The sequence below is a fragment of the Aythya fuligula genome, chromosome 2, assembly GCF_009819795.1.
Source record: "Aythya fuligula isolate bAytFul2 chromosome 2, bAytFul2.pri, whole genome shotgun sequence".
NCBI classification, from domain to species: Eukaryota; Metazoa; Chordata; class Aves; order Anseriformes; family Anatidae; genus Aythya; species Aythya fuligula.
In genome coordinates, this window is record NC_045560.1 from 53,726,076 (window position 1) to 53,746,628 (window position 20,553).

The 20,553-nt window shown below is 37.5% G+C and overlaps 1 protein-coding gene across 1 annotated transcript in view; it reads left to right on the forward strand.

The window, feature by feature from the left end:
* The window catches only part of ICE1 (interactor of little elongation complex ELL subunit 1), a 31,970-nt gene extending 13,148 nt beyond the window's left edge, over positions 1 to 18,822 (forward strand). The window contains exons 13-20 of the mRNA XM_032181059.1: positions 5,743 to 6,095; positions 6,687 to 11,438; positions 12,279 to 12,447; positions 13,700 to 13,860; positions 14,594 to 14,784; positions 16,113 to 16,219; positions 16,941 to 17,039; positions 17,958 to 18,822. Of these exons, the coding sequence (XP_032036950.1) occupies positions 5,743 to 6,095; positions 6,687 to 11,438; positions 12,279 to 12,447; positions 13,700 to 13,860; positions 14,594 to 14,784; positions 16,113 to 16,219; positions 16,941 to 17,039; positions 17,958 to 18,139 (6,014 nt within the window). The 3' untranslated portion in view covers positions 18,140 to 18,822. The remainder of the gene's footprint in view (positions 1 to 5,742; positions 6,096 to 6,686; positions 11,439 to 12,278; positions 12,448 to 13,699; positions 13,861 to 14,593; positions 14,785 to 16,112; positions 16,220 to 16,940; positions 17,040 to 17,957) is intronic.
* Positions 18,823 to 20,553: the final 1,731 nt, after the last annotated feature.

The following is a 20,553-nucleotide window of genomic DNA, read 5'->3' on the forward strand; positions in this document are numbered from 1 at the left end:
GAAAATAATTGCAAATTTTAATTTGAACAGCCAGTTATGCTACATTGCTCTTATAAACAAAACCCAATTTTAATCTGCTGTTACAGTTCAGAAATCAAATTCTTAGAAATAGTCAAAGCAGCTGATAGTCAATGTAGTCAAAACATACCTCTCATGTTTGTACCTTAGTTATTATAGCACGATAAATTCTTTTTGGTCCTAAACAAACACATGGTAACATAATTACGTTGTAAAATTTAAGAAGCTCTTACGACTATTTTGTTCATTCATATCTTCCTGAATTATATAATGGTGCATTAATTTTCAGATTCATGATACAGAGCAACATAATGTATAATTTTGTAACAAAATACTCAGTATAATTCTAAAAAATAATCTGAACAGTTATCCATATACACATTGAGAAAAAACCTCAGTGCTTTAACATCATAGAACAGATGTTGTTTTCCTTCTGCCCTCAAGAGCAATAGATACCTTGAAATTGAAATTGAAATTGGATTGATATTTCTGTAGTTGCCTCTCCAGAGCTTGCAATTGGATTGATATTTCTGTAGTTGCCTCTCCAGAGTGTACTTATCAATCTTTAATTTTTCTTTTATTTGCTCTACCATTTTTTTTTCTGTAGTTCAGGTTGTAGAGATACTGTATGGAATAAGTACACTGCATTATTAAGAGCTTTGAAAGTGAACCATTGTGCTGTTTCCCCACCCCATTAAATCTGAAACTCTGCTACAAGTCTAGACCCTGATGAATCTGGTTTTAGGTTGTATTCCAAAGGAATTGACTTAGGAGGTACCAAAATATAAGGACAGTATCTTAAGCCAGTTTATCAATTTCATCCCGACCAATTCAATGCAGCAAATCTGTGGCTTCAAGCTCCAGAACTGAGCTAGACAGTTGTCCCCTGATATCCTGAACTTGATTTCTTGATCAAGGCTCAATCAAATGACAAGCAAAATCAACTCTGAGGGGTATCAGATCCCCTTCTCATCCACCACAAGGAGAACTTCAGATTCCAGGTCTCCTGTTGCATCTTTCCTATTCACATCTTCTAAAGGAGAACTATGATTTTTTTTTTTCTCCTCTTGAAGCCCAGGACAGCCATCTTATTCTGTCTTTCAGTGGCCATTACCTTGGATTTGTATTACCTATCTTAATGATTTTGCCCTAAGTTCTTGTCCAACATTGACATAGTTTCATCTTAGAGAGAAAATCAACTTGCTGGTGATATTGCTGTAGTATTTTTTCCCCAAGAATGTCAGTTCTTCTGTCTGTCTGGATCTATCCTTTTAGGAAGATAACTCCATGGCTGATTTTTTTGTACAGTCAAATGTTTTGTAAAATATCTGTAACAATTAGAGCTTTCTCTGTTCCATCAAAGATGATACCACTTTGAATAACTTCTTTGAAGAACGTGTACATATATGTAAACTGCAAGATTTATCAGGCTTTCCATTCATGTTTTTACGAAGGAACAAACCATTGTGAAAGCCTCAGAAAGCAACGAGGTTTTGCCAAATTTAAATTAAAAGCATTTTGTCTTGGTTTTGGTAATACTTTTATAAATCTTCCAGTAATGAAGTTGGCCATACCTGCAGTTGAACATCAGACCAATAACCTTAGACCATAATTTGAGGTTAAAAGGACATTCCTGTTTGTTTGTTTGTTTGTTTTATAAATTTGAAAACCTGTTTCCCGTGTAGTTTGAGAATGAAGCCATCTACAGTTAGAGCAGGCATGTGAAGAAGCATTTGAAGAATCTTGCAGCCCAATGCTGAAGATTTTGTTAATTTGGATTCTCCAACATGCACTGTTTGTATGCAGGCTTATGGTGAGAGGAGATGAGGGAAGATGGGAAGACCACGTCTGGGATGAGCTGAGTCTCTTCAAGTAGTATGTACAACAGGGTTCTGAGCTAAATCTGGCCTGCTACAGAGCTATACCCATTTTATCTGATCTTCCTTTTGGTTTGGATCCCAGGATAGCAGAGAAGCTGCATATAGATGTTAAGAGCAGGGGTGAAAAGGAGCATCTTGGAGGTACCTTGGTATCTGCTTTAATACCAGATTACAGGAGATACAAGGTAGTGGCATTAAATGTAACATACAAAGATAAGACTGAATCCCGAAGGACCTGTGTATGTTTTATGACCTTGAGATTAAAGTCCATATGATGTGAGTGAGTTATTAAGTGGACCTCATTTCTATCTGTAAGACCATAGGAAGACCTCTCAAGATAATATCATTTTAGGAAATGCAGCCTTGTGCAGTTACTTTCAGGTTTGCAGTGTTCTCCCTAATTATTTGTTTCATATGTATGTGTGTGTAAGTTTGCTGTATTGAAAACTAGAATACTGCTTATAACTATAAAGAATAACAAGTGTATAAAACACCCTAAAACTCACATAACTGGAGAAGATTTGAAAAATTGAGGCTTGTCAATGTTAGAAAGTTTCTGTGGAGGGATTTTTTATTTTTTATTTTTGTCAGCGAAATACTGCTCTTTGTCCTTGAAAAGCATGCAGTTGCTACTGCCAGGCATTTGCAAACACTGTGCTGATAGTGATGAGTTTTTGCTGTAAACCAGAAGAGATTCTATGGCTTGGAGGTGTTGCCTGATGAGACAATATGAGTTGGTAGTGCATGCTTGCAGCCCAGAAAGCCAACCGTATCCTGGACTGCATCAAAAGAAGCATGAAGAGCAGGTTGAGAGAGGTAATTCTCTCCCTCTGCTCTTGTGAGACCCCACCTTTGAGCACTGTGTTGAGCTCTGGGGCCCCCAGCACAAAAAAGACTGGACATATTAGAACGAGTGCAGAGGAGGGTTGTGAGGATAATCAAAGGGCTGGAGCACCTCTCCTATGAAGAGAGGCTGAGGGAGTTGGGGTTGTTCAGCCTGGAAAAGAGAATGCTCTTGGGAGACCTTATAGTGGTTTTACTGTACATAAAGGTGGCTTGCACAAAAAGTGGGGAGGGACTCTTTGTCAGAGACTGTAGCTATAGGACAAGGAGTAATGTCTTCTATGAATCTAAAAGAGGGGAGATTTAGATTAAATCTTAGTAAGAAGTTCTTTGTTATGAGGGTACTGGCATAGGTTGCCCAGAGAAGTTGTGGATGCCCCATCCCTGGAAGTGTTCAAAGGCCAGGCTGGATGGGGCTTTGAGCAACCTGGGTTAGTGGAAGGCGTCCCTGCCCACGGCAGGGGAATTGGAACTAGATGATCGTTAAGGTCCCTTCCAGCCCAAACCATTCTGTGATTTGACGGATGGATTACTGTGAGAAAAAAATCCAGCATCTTACTCTGGAAACTGGTCCTTCTTTTTGAGAGGAAAAGAAATCTTGTTTCAGAAATTTACTTTGTTATCTAGGGTTGGGAGAAAATGTAATCAGTTGTCCTGCAATGTGGACAATTAGGAACAAATATTTGAATTGCAAAACTCAATTTATTTTGTTCCAAGACACTTGCTGTTAGCATTGGATTGCTTATTTCTATTCTTTCTCCACCATCCATCAAAGACTTATTTCACAGTAGCATGTGGTAGCTTTTGATGTGTTTTCCAGTTCAAAGTAATCTTAACCTTCTCTCAGAAGTGGGGGAAGGCAGCAATGAAAGGGTTTGAAGCTGCTAGATTCCAAGTTGTAGGTCTGAGGACAAAACTTAATCATTTGGATAAGTGGCACTGTGAATGAGTGAGATTCCCTTGGAAAAGTAAAATTTTTTCTTTAAAATAAGGGAGCTTTTCAGGGGATGGTATGGATCAATATTCTAGGCCCTGATGTAGGCACATGACAAATTGTGTGAGGATAGTCGGGATGTAAAGTTCCTTATACTCAGTACTATTGTGTAGTTCAGTGTTCAAGGTAAACTCCCCATTTGTCTAATTGAAGTTGTTCTAGGGGGGGAATAAGAAACTCTGTGTTTCTTCCCTCTAAAGTGTGGAGGAACTTAAGAGCTCAGAACTGTTTGGCACAAAGGAGCATGAGAAATCTTCTACATACAGAAAACTACCTTCTGACTCTTCTTTTCTTTCTTCTTGCTAGTGAAGGGTTTCATTTTCCCATGCATGATCTACTGAGACTCAAATAGAAAAGGGAATATGTTTTTCATGATGAGATGAGAAACGTCTGGAAGCTTTATGTGACTGTAGCTTATAAATAGCTTTATGAAACGCTGTATGATCTTAGAACTTCTAAGATGTAGCTTTGACTGAAGGAAATATCAGAGCTCATTTATCTTTAAGGAAATTGGCCTTGTAAGGCTCATAAGGCTTAATTGTCCTCTTTTCCTCCTAGTGTCTTTTGTAGCAATCTTGGAAATATATTTTTGATCAGTTTTTCTACTAAAACATTCAGTAAGAGCTACCATGTTAGAATGTGCTTAAAGTTTATTGGGAGACAGATCACTGGAGGTGTGTTTTCACCTGTGGAATTAAATTAGTGCTTTCAAATCTGATACTACCTTTGGTGCTGCTTGATGAGTATTACTGTAAGTTCTAGCAGTGGAGAAATAGGCACAGCAATAATGAAACACACTATTCTATTTTAATTTTCCAGCAGGGGTCAAGTTGTGCCAATTAAATCAGTGTATCCTCTCTTAAAACCATTTTGTTCATGTGTTGTTCCTTATACCATGTAATGGTATGTCAACATACACAGATTGCTTGATCTCTTTCTCACTTGGATACTGCCACTGCCGTGTCCAATAGTGTTTGTGTACACTATAAAAAAAATAGCATATCCAAATGTTGTATAAGAATTACAAGTTCTTTGTCTTTACTGCTTAGACTTCCCTGGAGGCAGTATGTTTTGTGTGCATACAGAAAAAATGGATTACCATCTAATAATAAAACGTGGTTTGAAAAGGAACAAAACAAAAGTGTAGCACAGAGAATCTCGGAGAGCATTTGGACATGCTTTCTTGCTGCTAGAATAATTTTATAAAACTGATGCGATTGTGAATCTCTCGGTATTGTTTTTTCTCTAAGTGGTACAAACTCCTGTCCTTAAAAAAACAAACACACACGCACAAAAAAAACAACTCACTTTTAGGAAGTTTTTTTTAAGGGTCCAGCTTAAAGTGGGTTATGTCATTAAAGACAGAATCTTGCATGAGTAGACGGCAGACAGAAATTTAAAAAGCTAATGCTTTAAAAATGTATGCATGTTTAATAATAAAGCCAGGTATATAGTTAAGAACTCCCTTACTCTGTTTATGGCAGGATATAATTGTCATTGGCCTGCACATTATCCTTGAAATATGAAAGTGCAGCTGCTGGCTCAAAGCTGCAGCTTGCTTTAAGCAGAGAGTTACATCCTGATTGGCAAATGCTTGTGTTTATTTTTCTGAACAACAGTAAACCTGGAAATAAACTGGGCTAAAACTGGAAGTAAATCACTGAGCTGGATAGACCATCAGTCTTATGGCCCTCCCTGGTAGGAAAAATTGGGGAGAATAGTTTTAATGATTGAAGTTGGAAAATATTTTTTTTTGGGTGGGAGTGCTTTGTACCTACATACATCTACATCTTTTTCACGGGGAAAAAAAAAAGTTGGTTGTAAATAATAACATCTGATCTCTGTATGGAAAATATTTCTGAAAGCGTTCTTAAGTGCTTCTTACTACTTGTCTGAGGGAACATCACTTGAAAAGATGGTAATGCAGCCTTATTACTATGGTGTATTAGCTCGATAAGGAAAGATGGGGAGAAAAAATGTGTTAATTTCTTAATATTTGTGTCATAGAAGCTGTACAAAACCATCAAAAGATCAGGAAACGTGATGGCAAAACACTACATTGCTATTCTTCAATAGAAAGTGCTGGGAAGCACAATTCTGTAACAGCCCTGCGACATCATGTGAATACTGAGCCTCTTGGAGTTGACCATCTTGAGAACGGGACTGCTGAAGAATGTCTGCAAGGTTGTGAGGATAAAACTGTACCTGTGACAATGCGGACAGATGGGGCATACAGTGGTTCAGACTTCTCTGATCAGGAGCAAAAGGGCCCGGGTGGAAACGTGATGGATATACTGAACTGGGTCAAGCCTCTCCCTGCTCTACTTTCTCCAGTACAGCTTTCACCAGTAGCTGAACAGGTGAGTTCCAGGATTTGTCAGACTTGGCATTAACTTGGTTGTATAATTACAGCAGGAGTAACAATTTGATATTCTTGAGCTTTTTTGTGTATCAGTGGTACTTACAGTGATGCACTGAAAGGATCTCTCTAGGAGTATTTAGCTCTAGATGTATACTTCTTCACTTTCTAGTGCACTGTCTGTGGAAGGGCACAAACCATAATTTTCTGTAGTATATTTAAAACAAAGTCAGCCACGTCTCAACTGCTGTCTTTTCCTGATGTCACAGACCTACATTCCCAGCTCTTGTTGGGTATAAGCATGGCTTTTGTAGTAAACCTCTACAGCTTGAAATTCAAGGGGAACCTACTCAAATGTTATTTTTTCAGTAATCTTAGAATGTCAGTAGGTAGGCAAAGAGGTCTCAATTTTCACAAAGGTGCTTTGTGTTTAGTATGAAGAGCAATGATGGAGAAGGATGTAATTCTGTTATCAGCCTTAATCTCTCAAAACCAATGCCTGTCAGGGCTAGGAGCCTATTTGTTTAGAAAAATACAGCTCTTAAAAGTGATACTGGGCTTTGAAAAATTAACTTTGTGTTTTTCATTAAAGGATATGTTGTTTGGAGAAGTCACGGGTTCCAGCAGTGAAGAAGCTGATTGCAGTGCTTCTGCAGAGGAGTCTATTTTACAAGAAAACCAAGTTCAGCCTCAAAATTGTTGCAATGTATTCAGCTTGAAAGAGGAGTGTAACAGATGGAACAAAACGTGTGGACATAGTCTTGATGCAGAAATTTCACATAACAGGAGTAGGAATGAAGAGATTGATCATGTTGATCCAGAGATGTTGAGCAAGAAAGTGAGAGATGCTGAAACAAAGCAAGCTGAAGCTGCTACTTTAATTACAAACATGGGAACTAACAAAGATTGTTTGGAGGAGAATTCTGTGAATATGGAAACAGAGGAGACAGAACTAACTGAAACAACAGCACATGAACTGGAAGCCATAGAGGAAAAGAAAGGAGATATCAAGGAAATGCACAGTGCAGATGGGACCTCTTCAACTGATTTTGTGCTACACAGTTCTAAGCTGCAGAATCAGATAGACAGATGCAGTGAGGTAGAGCAAACAGAGGAGAATGTGATCTTAATCGGGGCTGGTGGTTATGAGGGTACGCATGAAAAGTATGGTGAATTAATGAAGGCAGAAAAAGATGGATTATCAGGAGAGAGCGAAATTCCCAGGGCAGTATCCATTCCCCCAAATGTTACTCATTTGCCACCTGAACAATGCATCGTTGTACTTCAAAGTACAGACTGTGAGAAGAAATCTGATGTATTGGCAGAGAATGAAGTGGTTGAAAATGAATCCAAAGATGTAATCAAGGTAGCTAATACAGCAAGCGATGTTGAGAAAAGCATAAAACCAGTGATAAATGGAGAGGAAATAACAGCTGCAATACAGATGCAAGGGCTCTGTGCAGAGGCTAGTAATGAGGGAGAACTCTCTGAAATTGTATTGTCTGATTTCAGTAGTTCTGAATCTTTTTGTGAAGTAGAATGTCCTAAAGACCTAATGATGCAGTGTGATAGTGAGGGAATAAGTCTGGAGACTGAGGCATACACTGAAGCTACGGAGAGTTCTGCTCACTCTCAGTGCTCTGAAATAAAACGTGACAGTGAAAAGACACTGGAGGAACAATGTGTGCATACACTAGAACATGATATGGACAGAAAACATGAACTGGAAACTGCTCAAGTCTCTCAATGTTATTTACCTGTATCTACTGTTGAAGGAATCAGCTTTCCAAAAGATGATGGAGAGCTCAAAATGCAAGACATGAATATAACCAGACCCGAATCTATTGAACTAGCCATGAGTGTAAACAAAGAAAGTGTTCTTGAAACAGCTAAATCATCTGAGCTATTCAGTAGTGCAGAAAATGAAAAATTACTAGAGGTACAGGAAGGGGAATATTTAAAAGATAAACCATACCAGGAAGAAGATTACAATATTTTTTTCCAAGGGAAGTCAGACTTTAAAATTATACTTGCAGTACCAAAGATGACATGCATTACTGATGCGGAAAGCAGTGTAGCTAAGTGTGAATCATGTGTGTTAGAATTTACAGAAAGAAATGGTGAAATGAAACAAGCTGAAAGCCTGTGCAGTACATTAGACAGTGAGTTGACCAAAACTCAGAACTTTGGAGTGTTTGAATCTCAAGAGACTGAATTCCAAGTTAATCAAGATTTTGTAGATGAGAGCAGTAAACTGTTAGAAGAAGCAGATACCATCCGATCTGCTGTAGTAGAAAATAACCTTACAGCTCAGACAGAATTTGCAAAACCTCAGAATCAGTTCTTGATAAGTGAAAATGATAAATGTGATGAAACAAAAGTGGAATTAAACATGCAAAGCAAGGAATTAGTGATAGAGGCTTGTTCCAGTTCATTTAACTGGGAAGACAATGTTGTGAAGGAGAAAAGTAATGTTTCAGAGATCATATGCCAGCACACTTCAGAAATGGGTTTTAATAGCAGCTTGGCTTTGTCTACTGAAATGAACTTGAAGACAAGCTGTATGAATTCTGAAGGTACAGATTCCCCTATCCAAGAGAATGGATTGGAATCCACAGTGACTCGTAATTTAAATTACAGTCTTGAGAAGGTTGTCGAATTTGTTGAAAGTGATTTCACAGGAAATTCTGAATTTTCTCATACATCGAAAAACAAAGGAGATAAAAATTGTGTTGTGGGTAGTCCATTTTGTAGTTCTCTAGAAAGCTTTGAAAAGGATACTGAGATCCCATCTACTTTTGAAGAAGGCAAAGAACTGGACCACTGCTCTGATGGGGAATACATACCCAAAAATGAAATGGAAATTTCAGGTGAAAAGGAGCTGCCAGTAGATAAAGAACCTCAGGCATCTGTTAAAGTAATAATTTTGCATGTAAACTCCTATAATAAGAATACTTCGAGCTTCCAAAAGTTTGTTTGTCAAGAATCAGAATGCAAGACTTCTACATGGGAAGCTAATCCAGATCCTGCTAGAACTGGTTCACTGACAGATGGGGAGGAAAGCAAAAGGTTGAATAGTTTTGAGGCATGTGAGGAAGACAGCATAAAAAGGTCTAAAAATGCTTTTGATATCCCAGAGCAGAGCAATGTGTCTGAAGAGAAGGACTGTCCTCTACAAAAAGTTGGAGATGTGAAATATTCTGAATGTGTTCCCATGTTCAAAAAGGACCTGAGAACTTCAACAAGAATTGTAGTGAGTGCTCTGGAAAATGACACAAGTGTTGATGCTGACAACCAAGTATCTGAACTTCATTCAACAACGTGCCCAGGAAATACTGTGACAGATAGTCATCTAAAAGCAGGTACTATAGTGGGTATGGATACATGCTGTGAAACAGACTCTCCAAATACTGCAAATGAGTTGTCAAATGTGGTTGGGGAGGTTTATCCCAAAGACTTAACCTCTCTGAAAAGAGGGTGTATATTAGTAGCCTCTGAAAATGCTGAGGGTACTAGTGAATTCAGGGTAGCTGGATGGATGAATGACAGTAGGGAAGATCTGTTAGAAACTGGGGCATCCAAAGAAAGACCTCTGATGCCAAGTGCTTCAAAAAATACATTACCAATATGCCAGATATTAACCAGATTGTCAGAAACTTACAGAATGCCTGTAAAAAACAGTAAACTAAGTACAAGAATGTTAGCACTCGGCAATTTTGTAGAAGAAAATGGTTGTGAAAAGCTTGAGTCAAATGCAGAGCAAAGTCTACCACACAGTGTTGATATGGGCATCTCAGTTCTTGAAGAATACAATCATAATCAAAAATGTGCTGTTTGCAACTCAGAAGAAAGCAACACTAATGTTATGTTAGGTGTTTTGCAGCCTTCGTGTTTCTGTCGTACCACTTGTACTTGGAAGGGCTTCCTGGATAGTGGTAGGAAAAACTTTATTCTCAAGTATCTTACAAATCCAGCCCTGTCTGATGTAGACTGCAATTCTCAAACAGTTGGTCAGTCTTCTATGCCACAAAAAATGGTATTTGAGAATTCACGTATGTTGGAGTCAGAGTCTTGTGTGGATGTTGTTCCCAAAAAGACCAATAAATTGAACTGCAAAGGGCAAGAACAATCTGAAGTCTTGAGTGCTTCAACCAAGGCAGCTGTCCAAGTAATGCATGGCAGGCTATCAAAAAAACTGCTTCGAGGTAAAAGAAAAAGGAACACCCTTGACGTTAAAATAACTCAGCCAGTTCTTGCACATGCTGATACTTCTGTGCCAACAAAATGCTTATCTGAGACTATAAATAAAATCAGGCAAGAGATGGGTCCTCCTCTACCCCCACTGCTCCTGCCTTTGATGGCTACTCCTCCAAGAGCTGCATGTTCCATGACCCCAGTGATGTCTTCTGCTGATCGATCCTCTTTGCTTTCCCCTCTTGATGACCTGATATCCCCACTACGTGAAACCCCTGTTCCTCCTCTAATGTCTCCATTGAGAGATACTCCAACCGTCAAATCTGCCCTTTTGTTTTCCCCTCCATCACCTTCAGAGATGGCAGTGGGTAGAAGGATTCTCTCGTCACCTTTAAAATTTTGTACTTCCATTCCAAAGCACGCGCTTCCCGTCCCTGGAAGATTTCCTCTGTGTGCAGCTGATGGTGCTGCTGCAGCTGCCCCTCAGGAGAACTCTGTGAAAATATTGGACACTATGTACCCAGAGCTATCTGCAAGGGCGAGGACACTAAACATCCTGAAAGGCAATATTCAGCTAAACCGATGTGCCCTTTCAGACAGCCAGAGTTTGCCAGGACCTGTGGCTCAAATAGGTGGGTTCAAAGCAATAGCATCCACATCAACTGCTTTTGTGAAAACTGGGAGCAATTTGAAATCTGACAGTAGACAAGACAAAAATGTGCAGAATCAGCAATTGGTTTCAGGCTTATCAAATCATCCTGAAAAAAGGACATTATTGCCAATATCTATGCCTAGAAGTGCAAAAAGACTGAGATTAGACAGGGAACCACCGAAGCTGGAGCCCGGTGATACTGCTGCTATTGAAAATGATCAAAACACAAGCTCTGAAATACAGGAGAATTTCCATGGCAAGAGCTGTGAAATCAGTGATTCAGCACACAGTTCCAGTTTAGAAGCATCTTTACCAGTAAAGAAGGTTATTGATTCTGATTGCCAGAAAGTTTATTTGGCACTGAAGAAAATTGCTGAATCCTGCTTTGACTTGTTGCCAGTTATTCGAAGTCATGTTTATGTGGGCAATATCTCAAAGATTCCAGTGATGAGAGATGAAGAGAAAGAAGTTGTCAGTGAATTTGGTGTAAAAAACAAGGTAAGCAGCATTATTTTGAGTTTTGCATTTTAACAGTGACTTCTGTGCAGATCAAAAGAGTTTAAGTACGTGCTAGGTGAATTCTCAGTGGGTCAGGCAACCTGCAGTGGCAAAGTGCAGTCTTGAAAGATTATCAGATATCTAAAAATGTATAAACATTACAAAATAGAGAGCTTCAGACAGTACGAGAAGTTAATGGCCAGTGGTGTCCAAGATGCAAAACTGCAATTGTAGATGCTTTATGTATTCATCAGGAAAGCAGATGTATTTTATTTTCACCACATTTTTTGTAGTGGATAGCATTAACAATTGTAGAAGTTTTTTTTGTTCAAAGGTGTGAGGTTTGATTTTATTTTTTGGGGGTCTTTTTTGTTATTTCACTAAAAAAGGAAACACAAAGCAGCATTGTATATATACTACTGGTGTACTTGTTCATTCAGTGTTTACCTTGATTATCATTATACATCAGGTTGCTCAAATGAATTTTATTGGAAAAAATCTCGTAGCGTCGCATAGCAGCATTTTACCCCATTTCAATTCCTGAAAGTAATTAGGCAGACTGAGATCAGAATAATGATCTGTCAGTTCTCCACAGAAGCTGTCTACTGAGTTCTCCTGTCACCTTTGTTAGGACTTGCCAAACATGGTAACTTGATAGAAGCAAGTTACTACTGAAGTTGCTAGTCAGGTTTGTTATTTCATTTGCTGGTTGCCTATGATTTAATTATGTGTATTCTTATATGGATGCAAACAATGTTCTTACAAGCAGTTCTCTGTTATAATGCTATTAAATATTCTCAAATATAGTACAGTCTAACAACTGTTTTTTGTGCCTTATAGCATTTAGCTGAGTCGTTGCTGCATGTTATTCTCAGTAAACTCAAGGCTCAGAAAACAGCCTCAAATTACAATTTCAACCAGGCTCTTTGTCGAGTCTATACAGCAACTTGTCGACAGCTGGGAGATTTGGAAAGAGCCCGCCTCTTCTGCTACAGCTTACTTAAAGAAGGTATAGTGTGTGTCTCGGTGGTCTTGCATCTTGAACATTTTGTCTGTCTTTGCTTTATTGTTCCAGAATAATTAGGTTTGTAAAAGCAAATGAACAAAGACAATCTTCCTGTGAAAGGCAGGTTTTCCTTGGACCTTTCTTCTATACTGCAAAAATACAGACTGTTACAGAAGAAATTTTCTGTCTCACAGTTGTCTACATCTATCTCAGCTTGGTGATCACCTGTGCTCTTACTAGTCCACTCATTTTTCAATACTTACTTTGGGATCCTCTGTACTTTCATGTTTGCCCTGCCATCTCCAAAATGATACTGTGATTCCAGAGAACTTTGTACTTTTTGTTTACTGCTATTTTTACTGAGTAAGCACTGACTCATAAAACACATACGATTTTTAAAAAGAAAAGAAAAAGGAACTTCAGTAAAACTGTTAAATGCAGACTTTGAATGATTTTCTGTTGTATACTTTGAATTGCTTAAATTTCTGTTGTGGATTTTCTGTGGTTTCATTTTATTCAGAATGTGAACCGTTGTAAACACATCTTGAAGGTTTTCCTTTTTTTATTATTCAATTATTTTATTTTGGTTACTAATGCATTCATTTTAAAGTTTTCTCCTTCATTAGGTAACACAAGTGAGCTAAATTCCAGCTACACAATTGCCAAATTGACTATAAACAGTCAGTGCTACTTCCTTAGACTTGCATCATCTGTTTTCTTGGCTTCCTGTCCATCCTTTTCTTTTCTGTTCTTCTTTCAGGTATTCTGCCTTAAGTAACTCCAAGATAAATTTTACTCCAAGATAAACTTAAATAACTCCAAGATAAATTTAAAGTCACTGTAAAATCCAGTTTCTGTGCTCCAAGACCACTCTCGTTAGTGAACTAAAGTGCAGTAAGAATAAAGGGAAAAGGACTGTGTGCACTTTTGTTATGCAGCCAAGTCCAGTGTAACCATGCCTGACTTACTGACTAAAACACTCTTTTTGGGGAAGAAAAAAAGGAATTACAATGGGGAAGGTGTTTGTTTTTTCATTTGGTTGTTTGTTTTCTCCTCCCTTCCATTATTTAATATCAGGACTGGGGTGTGCTAGTATGATTCCACCTCACTGGGCTGCAGTTTTTACATGACTTCTGTACCTTCTCTCCTTGTTACCTTGCTGTAGAGTGTACTGGCATTTGATGTCTGCGTGTATTTTCTGTTTGCTTTTGTATGTTAAAAACTTACATTGTTCTCTCTCTCTTTTTTCTCCTAGGCTTTCCAGATGCAGTGAAATTGATTTTATTCATCACAAATATATGGCCTGACATATTTTTCTTCGAAGGTGCAGTTAACAAAGCCATGCAATTAGTTATCAGGCGGAGCGCAAATGAAGATGTCCTGGCCTGTCTCAGCGCTTATCTCAGCTGGGAGCAGGTAACTTCTGCTTTCACTGTCAATATCAGCTTTTGTCTGGTTTGATTCCCTTGCTGGCTGTATCAAATCAAGAATCTTCTGAGGCAAGGTGTGAAGATAGATGCTCAGTGGATCTCCCATGGAGCCTGTACACAACTAATGCTACTTAAGGCTATCTTCCAGTGGTTGTCTAAACCCTATCAGAACACAGCACTTTTTTGTTTTCCCTCTTAAATACTAATATCTCTAGTAAACACTTAAAGTGTTTTTATTATTTTTAAAATTTTGACTGGAGTACTCTTGGACCAGGGAATTGTATCACTCGACGGAACTGTAATTTTAATGTTTATTGAGGTCATTTTTGTTTTGTTTTGCTTAGAAATGAGCAGGACTGATATAATTTTCTTGCATTGTAAAAGGGCTCTTCTGACCTTAAAGTTTCATCAAGAGAAACAAAAATCCCCAGACTGTGGGAGCAGAGAAGAGAATGGGTGTAGGGTTTGTGTTTGTGTGTGTTTTCCCAAACTCCACTTTTTCTAAAATCATCAAGATAAATATTGAGTACTTGAAAATTTGAGTTCTGTGTACTTTTTTTAATTTGTTTGCTTCTGGTAACACTAGCTCAAAGTTGAATTTGTGTTGTAAGATGAACTCCAATGCTGCTATGGACAGTCAGAATCTAGTATTTGTAAAGAGTGCAGTTCTGGGTTGGTAACTTTTCATGCATTAAAGTAATCACCTTCTGTAATTCCAGAGTTCATCTTTAGATGCCGATATTATGACTTCAAACCTGCTTTTAGAAATGCAGTCATGTCCCAAAGTAGAATTTCAGCAGAGCGAACGATATGGAGAAGATCTGAATGAAGATGCTTGGCAGTACATATTTGCTATTGACCTACTCTGCACTAACCTGAAGTGGGATTGGACACATGACAATGTCATAAGGTATTGTGGCAAGCAGTTCCTTCAGACATTTTTCTGTGCTTTTGTTTTGAATTTGAAACATTGCAGCTTAGCTTTGAACATAATGAAATATTGCATACATACTTAGAAAAGAAGGTTTCATAACCTGTGAGCAAATGGAGGACATTGGAGTACTACTTCAAGGAATTAGTCCTGTTAGAACCTTTCTAATAAAGAGTTGCTTTTAAAATAGCTATATGTGAACAACTGTGAAAGATTTTGGGATGTACTGTATGTCAAAGTGAGCAACATGGTTGTTTTCCTCTGATTTTAGTATCATTTTTTAAAAAAGCTTTTCTTTTTCAGTCATTAAAAAATGGGGGTGGAACTTCTGATCTGCGAACAGCACTACTTCAGTGCTGAAAAGGAGTATGGTTGCATTTCACTATTATACTATCCTGATTTCAGTCTGATTTCAATTCTAAAACCATTATAATACTTCAACCCAGTGTCTTATGTTTTCTTTGAACCCTATAATCCAATGCATAACCTGCTGACATATTTAACTTGGTTTGAAAGACTGCAATTTAATGTGTACACTGATCTGACAGTCCCTATTTTGTATGAATATGCTATATAAACTAGTAGAATCTCCCAAAATAAGGCATTGGTTTAACAACCACATAAACTAATTGTTGAATATGAAGTAAATGTGAAAAACTTATTAGAATCATTAAAATCCTTGCTACAGAAGTTATTTTTAGTGGAACACTTTCAAAATTTATACTAGGTTCAGTTCAAGGTATGTCACTTAAACTGAAGTCATACAGAGTTGATTGTGTGAAGTTGTACTAATGATCGCTAAGTCTATCAGCATAATTTTAAGGATGGTCTCATAATTTTAAGGTCTTGTCTGAAGTCCATTCAGATTTAAAAACAAGCACCAGATCCTACTTATAACATACAAATTGTTAATTTTCAGTCATACAAGGTGTATGACTGTATGACTCATGTAACCTTTGAAAGAAGTGTGGTTCCATATACAGGTGAGTTAGTGGAGTAACCTCTTGACTTTATGTAGAGATGCAGAAAGTTGCAAGGAAATGGAAGATGGGTAGAAAGAATATTCTGAACAGGAATGATTCCTCCAGCAAGATAGCTTTTAATGTTTGTGTGTAAAACAGTCTTTATATAACTGAGACTTGTAGATGCTTGTAGTGTTACTGGTTTCGCCTGAGGGTGGATTCAACATGCAAGTGGAGTTACACAAATACATGGTAAATGAAAGAACCATTTGTGTTTCTTTCTGTATAAATATTCTGTGCCAACCCTTCATGCAGTATCCGATTTTTTAATTCATTTCTTCACAGCAAAGTGCTTTGGCCTTCTATGGATAAGTGGATAAAGAAGAGAAAAGAGCATGAAACTGCACAGTCTATTCCTGATAGTATTATTGCATTGACACTCAGGCTAATCGGTAAGTAATCTAAATTCATGATTGAATTTCTGGTTTATGTATGACCTTTAAAAGCGTCACTTTGCCTGGAAAATAAATTGAAGCATTTTTGTATTTTTTTTTTGATTTTTTTTTTTAATTTTCTTCAAAAAATTTCACCTTAAAAAGCAAAACTGTTACAGTCTTATACAGATACTGTTTTTCAGCCTGTGAAAATCATATATTTAAGTTATGAGATGTCACTATGATTTTGTGATAGTAAATATGTATGCTTTATGTATGTAAAATTAAATTATTTTTAGCTATATATGCTTTTAGCAAAGTATATAAAATAAGACTTTATATGTAACATAATACCTCTTGATGCAATTTTAAGGTAAAATCCTTTATTTGGTATCTAGGTTGCATTCAGGATAAACAAACAAACTTTGGTTTCAGATAGATGTTTTTGGTATGTAAGTTACATAATACTGTTTGTTAAACACAAGTTGTGTTCTTTGAGTTGTGTTGTTTGCTCTTAAAAATTGTAAACCCGCAGGAGTTTTTATCAGTCTGATGAAAAATGCCTTGGTGTCTTTAGTCAGAAGAGGAATAGGACAACTAATTTTTAGACAGCTGTAATTCAAATTTGGATTTTATATTGGCACTTCAACAGACAGTGAGTGTAAAATTTACGAAGTTGATTGTCTAAACCTCAGATACATAATAACCTTTTTTTCCCCCCCTTTTTTAAATCTTTCAGGTCGATTGGGCCAAATAGGTTTGAAGGAAGGTTATATTTCTGCGGTGAAGAATATTAGTTCTGTAATTGCACTGTTTGTACATCATGCAAAAGAGGAAGGTAATGTCTATTTAGAGAAACTTCAGCATAAAATCTGCAATGTGAATTTCTGCCAGTATAAACAAAACACACAAATTAGGTCAAGAATGCCAAAACAGCCTGCTTTGTGCAGTTTTATGTTAGTGTGAAAAAGAATAAACAGTTTTCAGTTTGAGTCCTTGGCCCTTCCAAAGTTAACAAAGCCTGTCTATTACTTTCTCTTTCAGGCGGGAAACAACTCTGCGGTAGTTTCAGCCAACTTGAAATTATGCTGTTTCACCTAACGGTGTACCAGCTGCTTCTGAGAATATAATGTGTGATCTTGACATAAGCAGGAATAGTTAATTTATTACCTGAACAGTTTGTGCTGGGGTTTGCTACTAGCAAGATTGTTGTATTGGGAGACAGGGGCCTGCAAGATGTTCTAAATTCCTGAGAGAAAGTGAGGCAAAAAAAAGCATTGCTAAATTATTCTGCATATTAAGTAAATTTTGCAGTGAAGCATGGGTTGATGCTAGGGAATTGTTTTGAACCACTCCTTTAGCTACTCTGCCTTTCAATCTCAGGCTTTTCCATGTAAGTGGAAGGGATGCATCGTTAAGTGTCTGTCTCAGTCTTTGTGTAAACCTGACTATTTTCATACCATCTTGATCAGGTGGGACTAGAACTAGAGTAAAATCACTGAATACTCAAATCTTTTTTGCCCTTTGAATACTGAAAATCCTCTGAAATCAGAAAACTGGAAAATGCTATTATAAAATGAAATGCTACAGAATTTTTGTTAAGATTGTCTTCTTGCTACTTTCACATTTTAGACATCCCCAAAATAAATGTTTGTATTCCAGTTCTTGAACTAATGTTTTCTTTAGCTTCATGTTTCTTCTCAGAATTATTGTATATTCAAATTTCTAGAAGCTGATTTGTTTTAACTTTTTGCAGATGTTCCCTGGGGCGTGCAGCTGGCAGCCATATACTCACTGTGTGACTTGGGTTCAAGCAATCCAGTAGGTATCGTTGAAGCCATCAATGCTTGGAGAGCAACAGTTCTTAACAGCATCCCTTCTGCTGTCACAAGTGGCTTAGCTGAAATCACTTCTCTGTGTAAAATGGAGCTACACTAAAACCTAAGGAAATGTATTGGTCTGAAGGAAGAAGTGCCTTATTTTACTAAGCAGTAATTGGTTCCAGTTAAAAACAATACAAAGTGGTGGCTTAACTATTTTGTTTGTATTTTCTGTTTGAGGGGAGAATTTTAAAAGGAATACAAATGCTTGCTTTTACTAACGACTCATCAGTGATCTGAAAGCCAGTATGTTTTTGATTCTTGAGAGGTTTCTAGTTTGATCTCAATAACAACCAGTAGCTATTTCTGTTGTTTTTCTTCAATCAACTCGGAGCATGAGCATTTTGCTACAACAGAAGATAAAGGCTGGCTGAAAACTTGGCTCTGTTATTTTGTACTGTATGTATGTATAAAGTAGTTGTTCAGATAGCAGAGCTTTGCCCAGTTTGTTTTATTTTACTTGAGTAGTCTCATCTGCTTAATTTAAAATACTTGCGTAAAGCATGTTGGAATTGACCTCTTGTGTAACAACTGCATTTATAGTAACAGAGATATGAAAGCTCTGAACTTGTAAATATGTGGTATATTCTGATAATGTGTTTTTTACATTTGATATTGTTCCACTTGGGGAATTTTGTATATGTAAATAGAATGTTGGTCCTGAAAAAGTTTCAATTTCTAATGATAGATTCACTACACTCTGCATTTTTATATCTTTCGTAATAAAAGAAGCAAACACCATTGTGTTCTTGTTTGTCTTTTTAAATAACACACCGAGAAAACTGTTTCTAGCTTAAGTACTACATTTTGAACACAGGTTTCAATAGGATTGTCAGTTGCAGCAAGCACTTCACAGTGTCTTCTTGTTCTTGTAACTTTTTGGCACCTGAGGACCAGGTTGTTTCTTGCTCCTCTCAGCAGTTTCCCAGTTCTTTCTTGACCTGCATGCTCCCAGCTCTTGTTGATAGAGCTCATGATTCTTTGAGGGTCTGCCTTGCAGCACACTTAATTTCTCATTAAAGAAAGAAAAGTCCTCCCCTTCTTGCAGTTCTGCTTGACTAGATACTGCTGTCTTCAACAGAGAGTATGCACAGCTTTAGGTATTGCCTGTTGTACCAATGCCTGATGTATCTACATGAAATTTAGACACAAGCCTCAAGTTGCACCAGGGGAGGTTTAGACTGGTATCAGGAAGAAAGAGGTTAAAAGGTCAATCTAGGAGGCTGAAGTAGAAATAACTGTAGTGTTGATTTGAGGAGATCAGGTCAGAGGCAGGTGGACGAAGATCCACAGTGACGCTCATCAGTGCAATTAAGGCCTGTTGGTGCACTCAGATCCACCATACTGAGAAAAGTCTCTCTCTGATTATTGTGGTTCAACTCTGCAGGCACACCACCGCCACCACCCCCACAGTGGGATAAGAGATAGAATTACAAGAGATTGAAGTGCAAGAACTCATGGGTTGACATAAAGACAGTTTAATAAAAAGAAAGACAAAGCATTATTCTCCTGTTAATTTGAGTCCTGTGTATACATGTAATTTGCTAATGACCTTCAAACTGGTGAGTAAGAGGAGACCTGCATCTGGAAACACCCAAGGTCTGAGCTGATGACTTGACTGATACTGAGCCAAAAGAAGAAATTTTGTTTGTTTGTTTGTTTGTTTTTTGTTTTGTTTTGTTTTGTATTTTTTTCCCTAATAGAACAATGGAGTCAAATCTGAAATGTTTTATGAACAGATAGGCCAAGCCTTTGCTATGTATAGTTAGATAGAACTGCATATCTCTGGTGCTACCTTACTTGCATAATTAGTCAGCTTTATCATACAGACTTGTGTTTCAAAATGGGGGGCAGGATGACCCAGGCCTGGAGGATATTTCAGAAGATTAGGTGAGAAACTCGTGCAATGCATATGTCCTTGGATGTGTAAATGACTTAGGTTAGTATGCATGCCTAAGTTGAAACAATAAGGTCAGAAAGAACACAGATAAGAAAGCTTGTGCAAGAACTGGGTTTAACTAGTGAAAGCAGTGAGGAAGACTATCATTGACCACCAGAAGACCCCGAAAGACCACCAGTAGAGACAAATGCACATGTGTTAGGGATGTTTACATATTTTAATGAGTTCTGAGAAGTAGTATAAATATGTTAGTTATTTCTTGGAAAGATACTGAATGTGTGTATTCTGATTGCATATAGCCTTTGTTGTTGAGCAACTCGTGCATACACTAGGTGGAGTAATCCCCCTGTGTGTTCAGTGCTGCAATTAAAAAATGCATGCTTTCTAAAATTCCATTTTGAGTCTTAGAGAGTTTAATCAACCAGCTTTTAAGGTAACAGATAAGTCATGATTATTTGACAGACTTAAAACCCGTGTTAATATTTGAAAGGTCTGTGAATGTATTTTGTGTGTAAATCTAGAGAGTGAAGGTTTGTGTATGTTTTCAACAGGAAACTTTAATCCTGATGAAA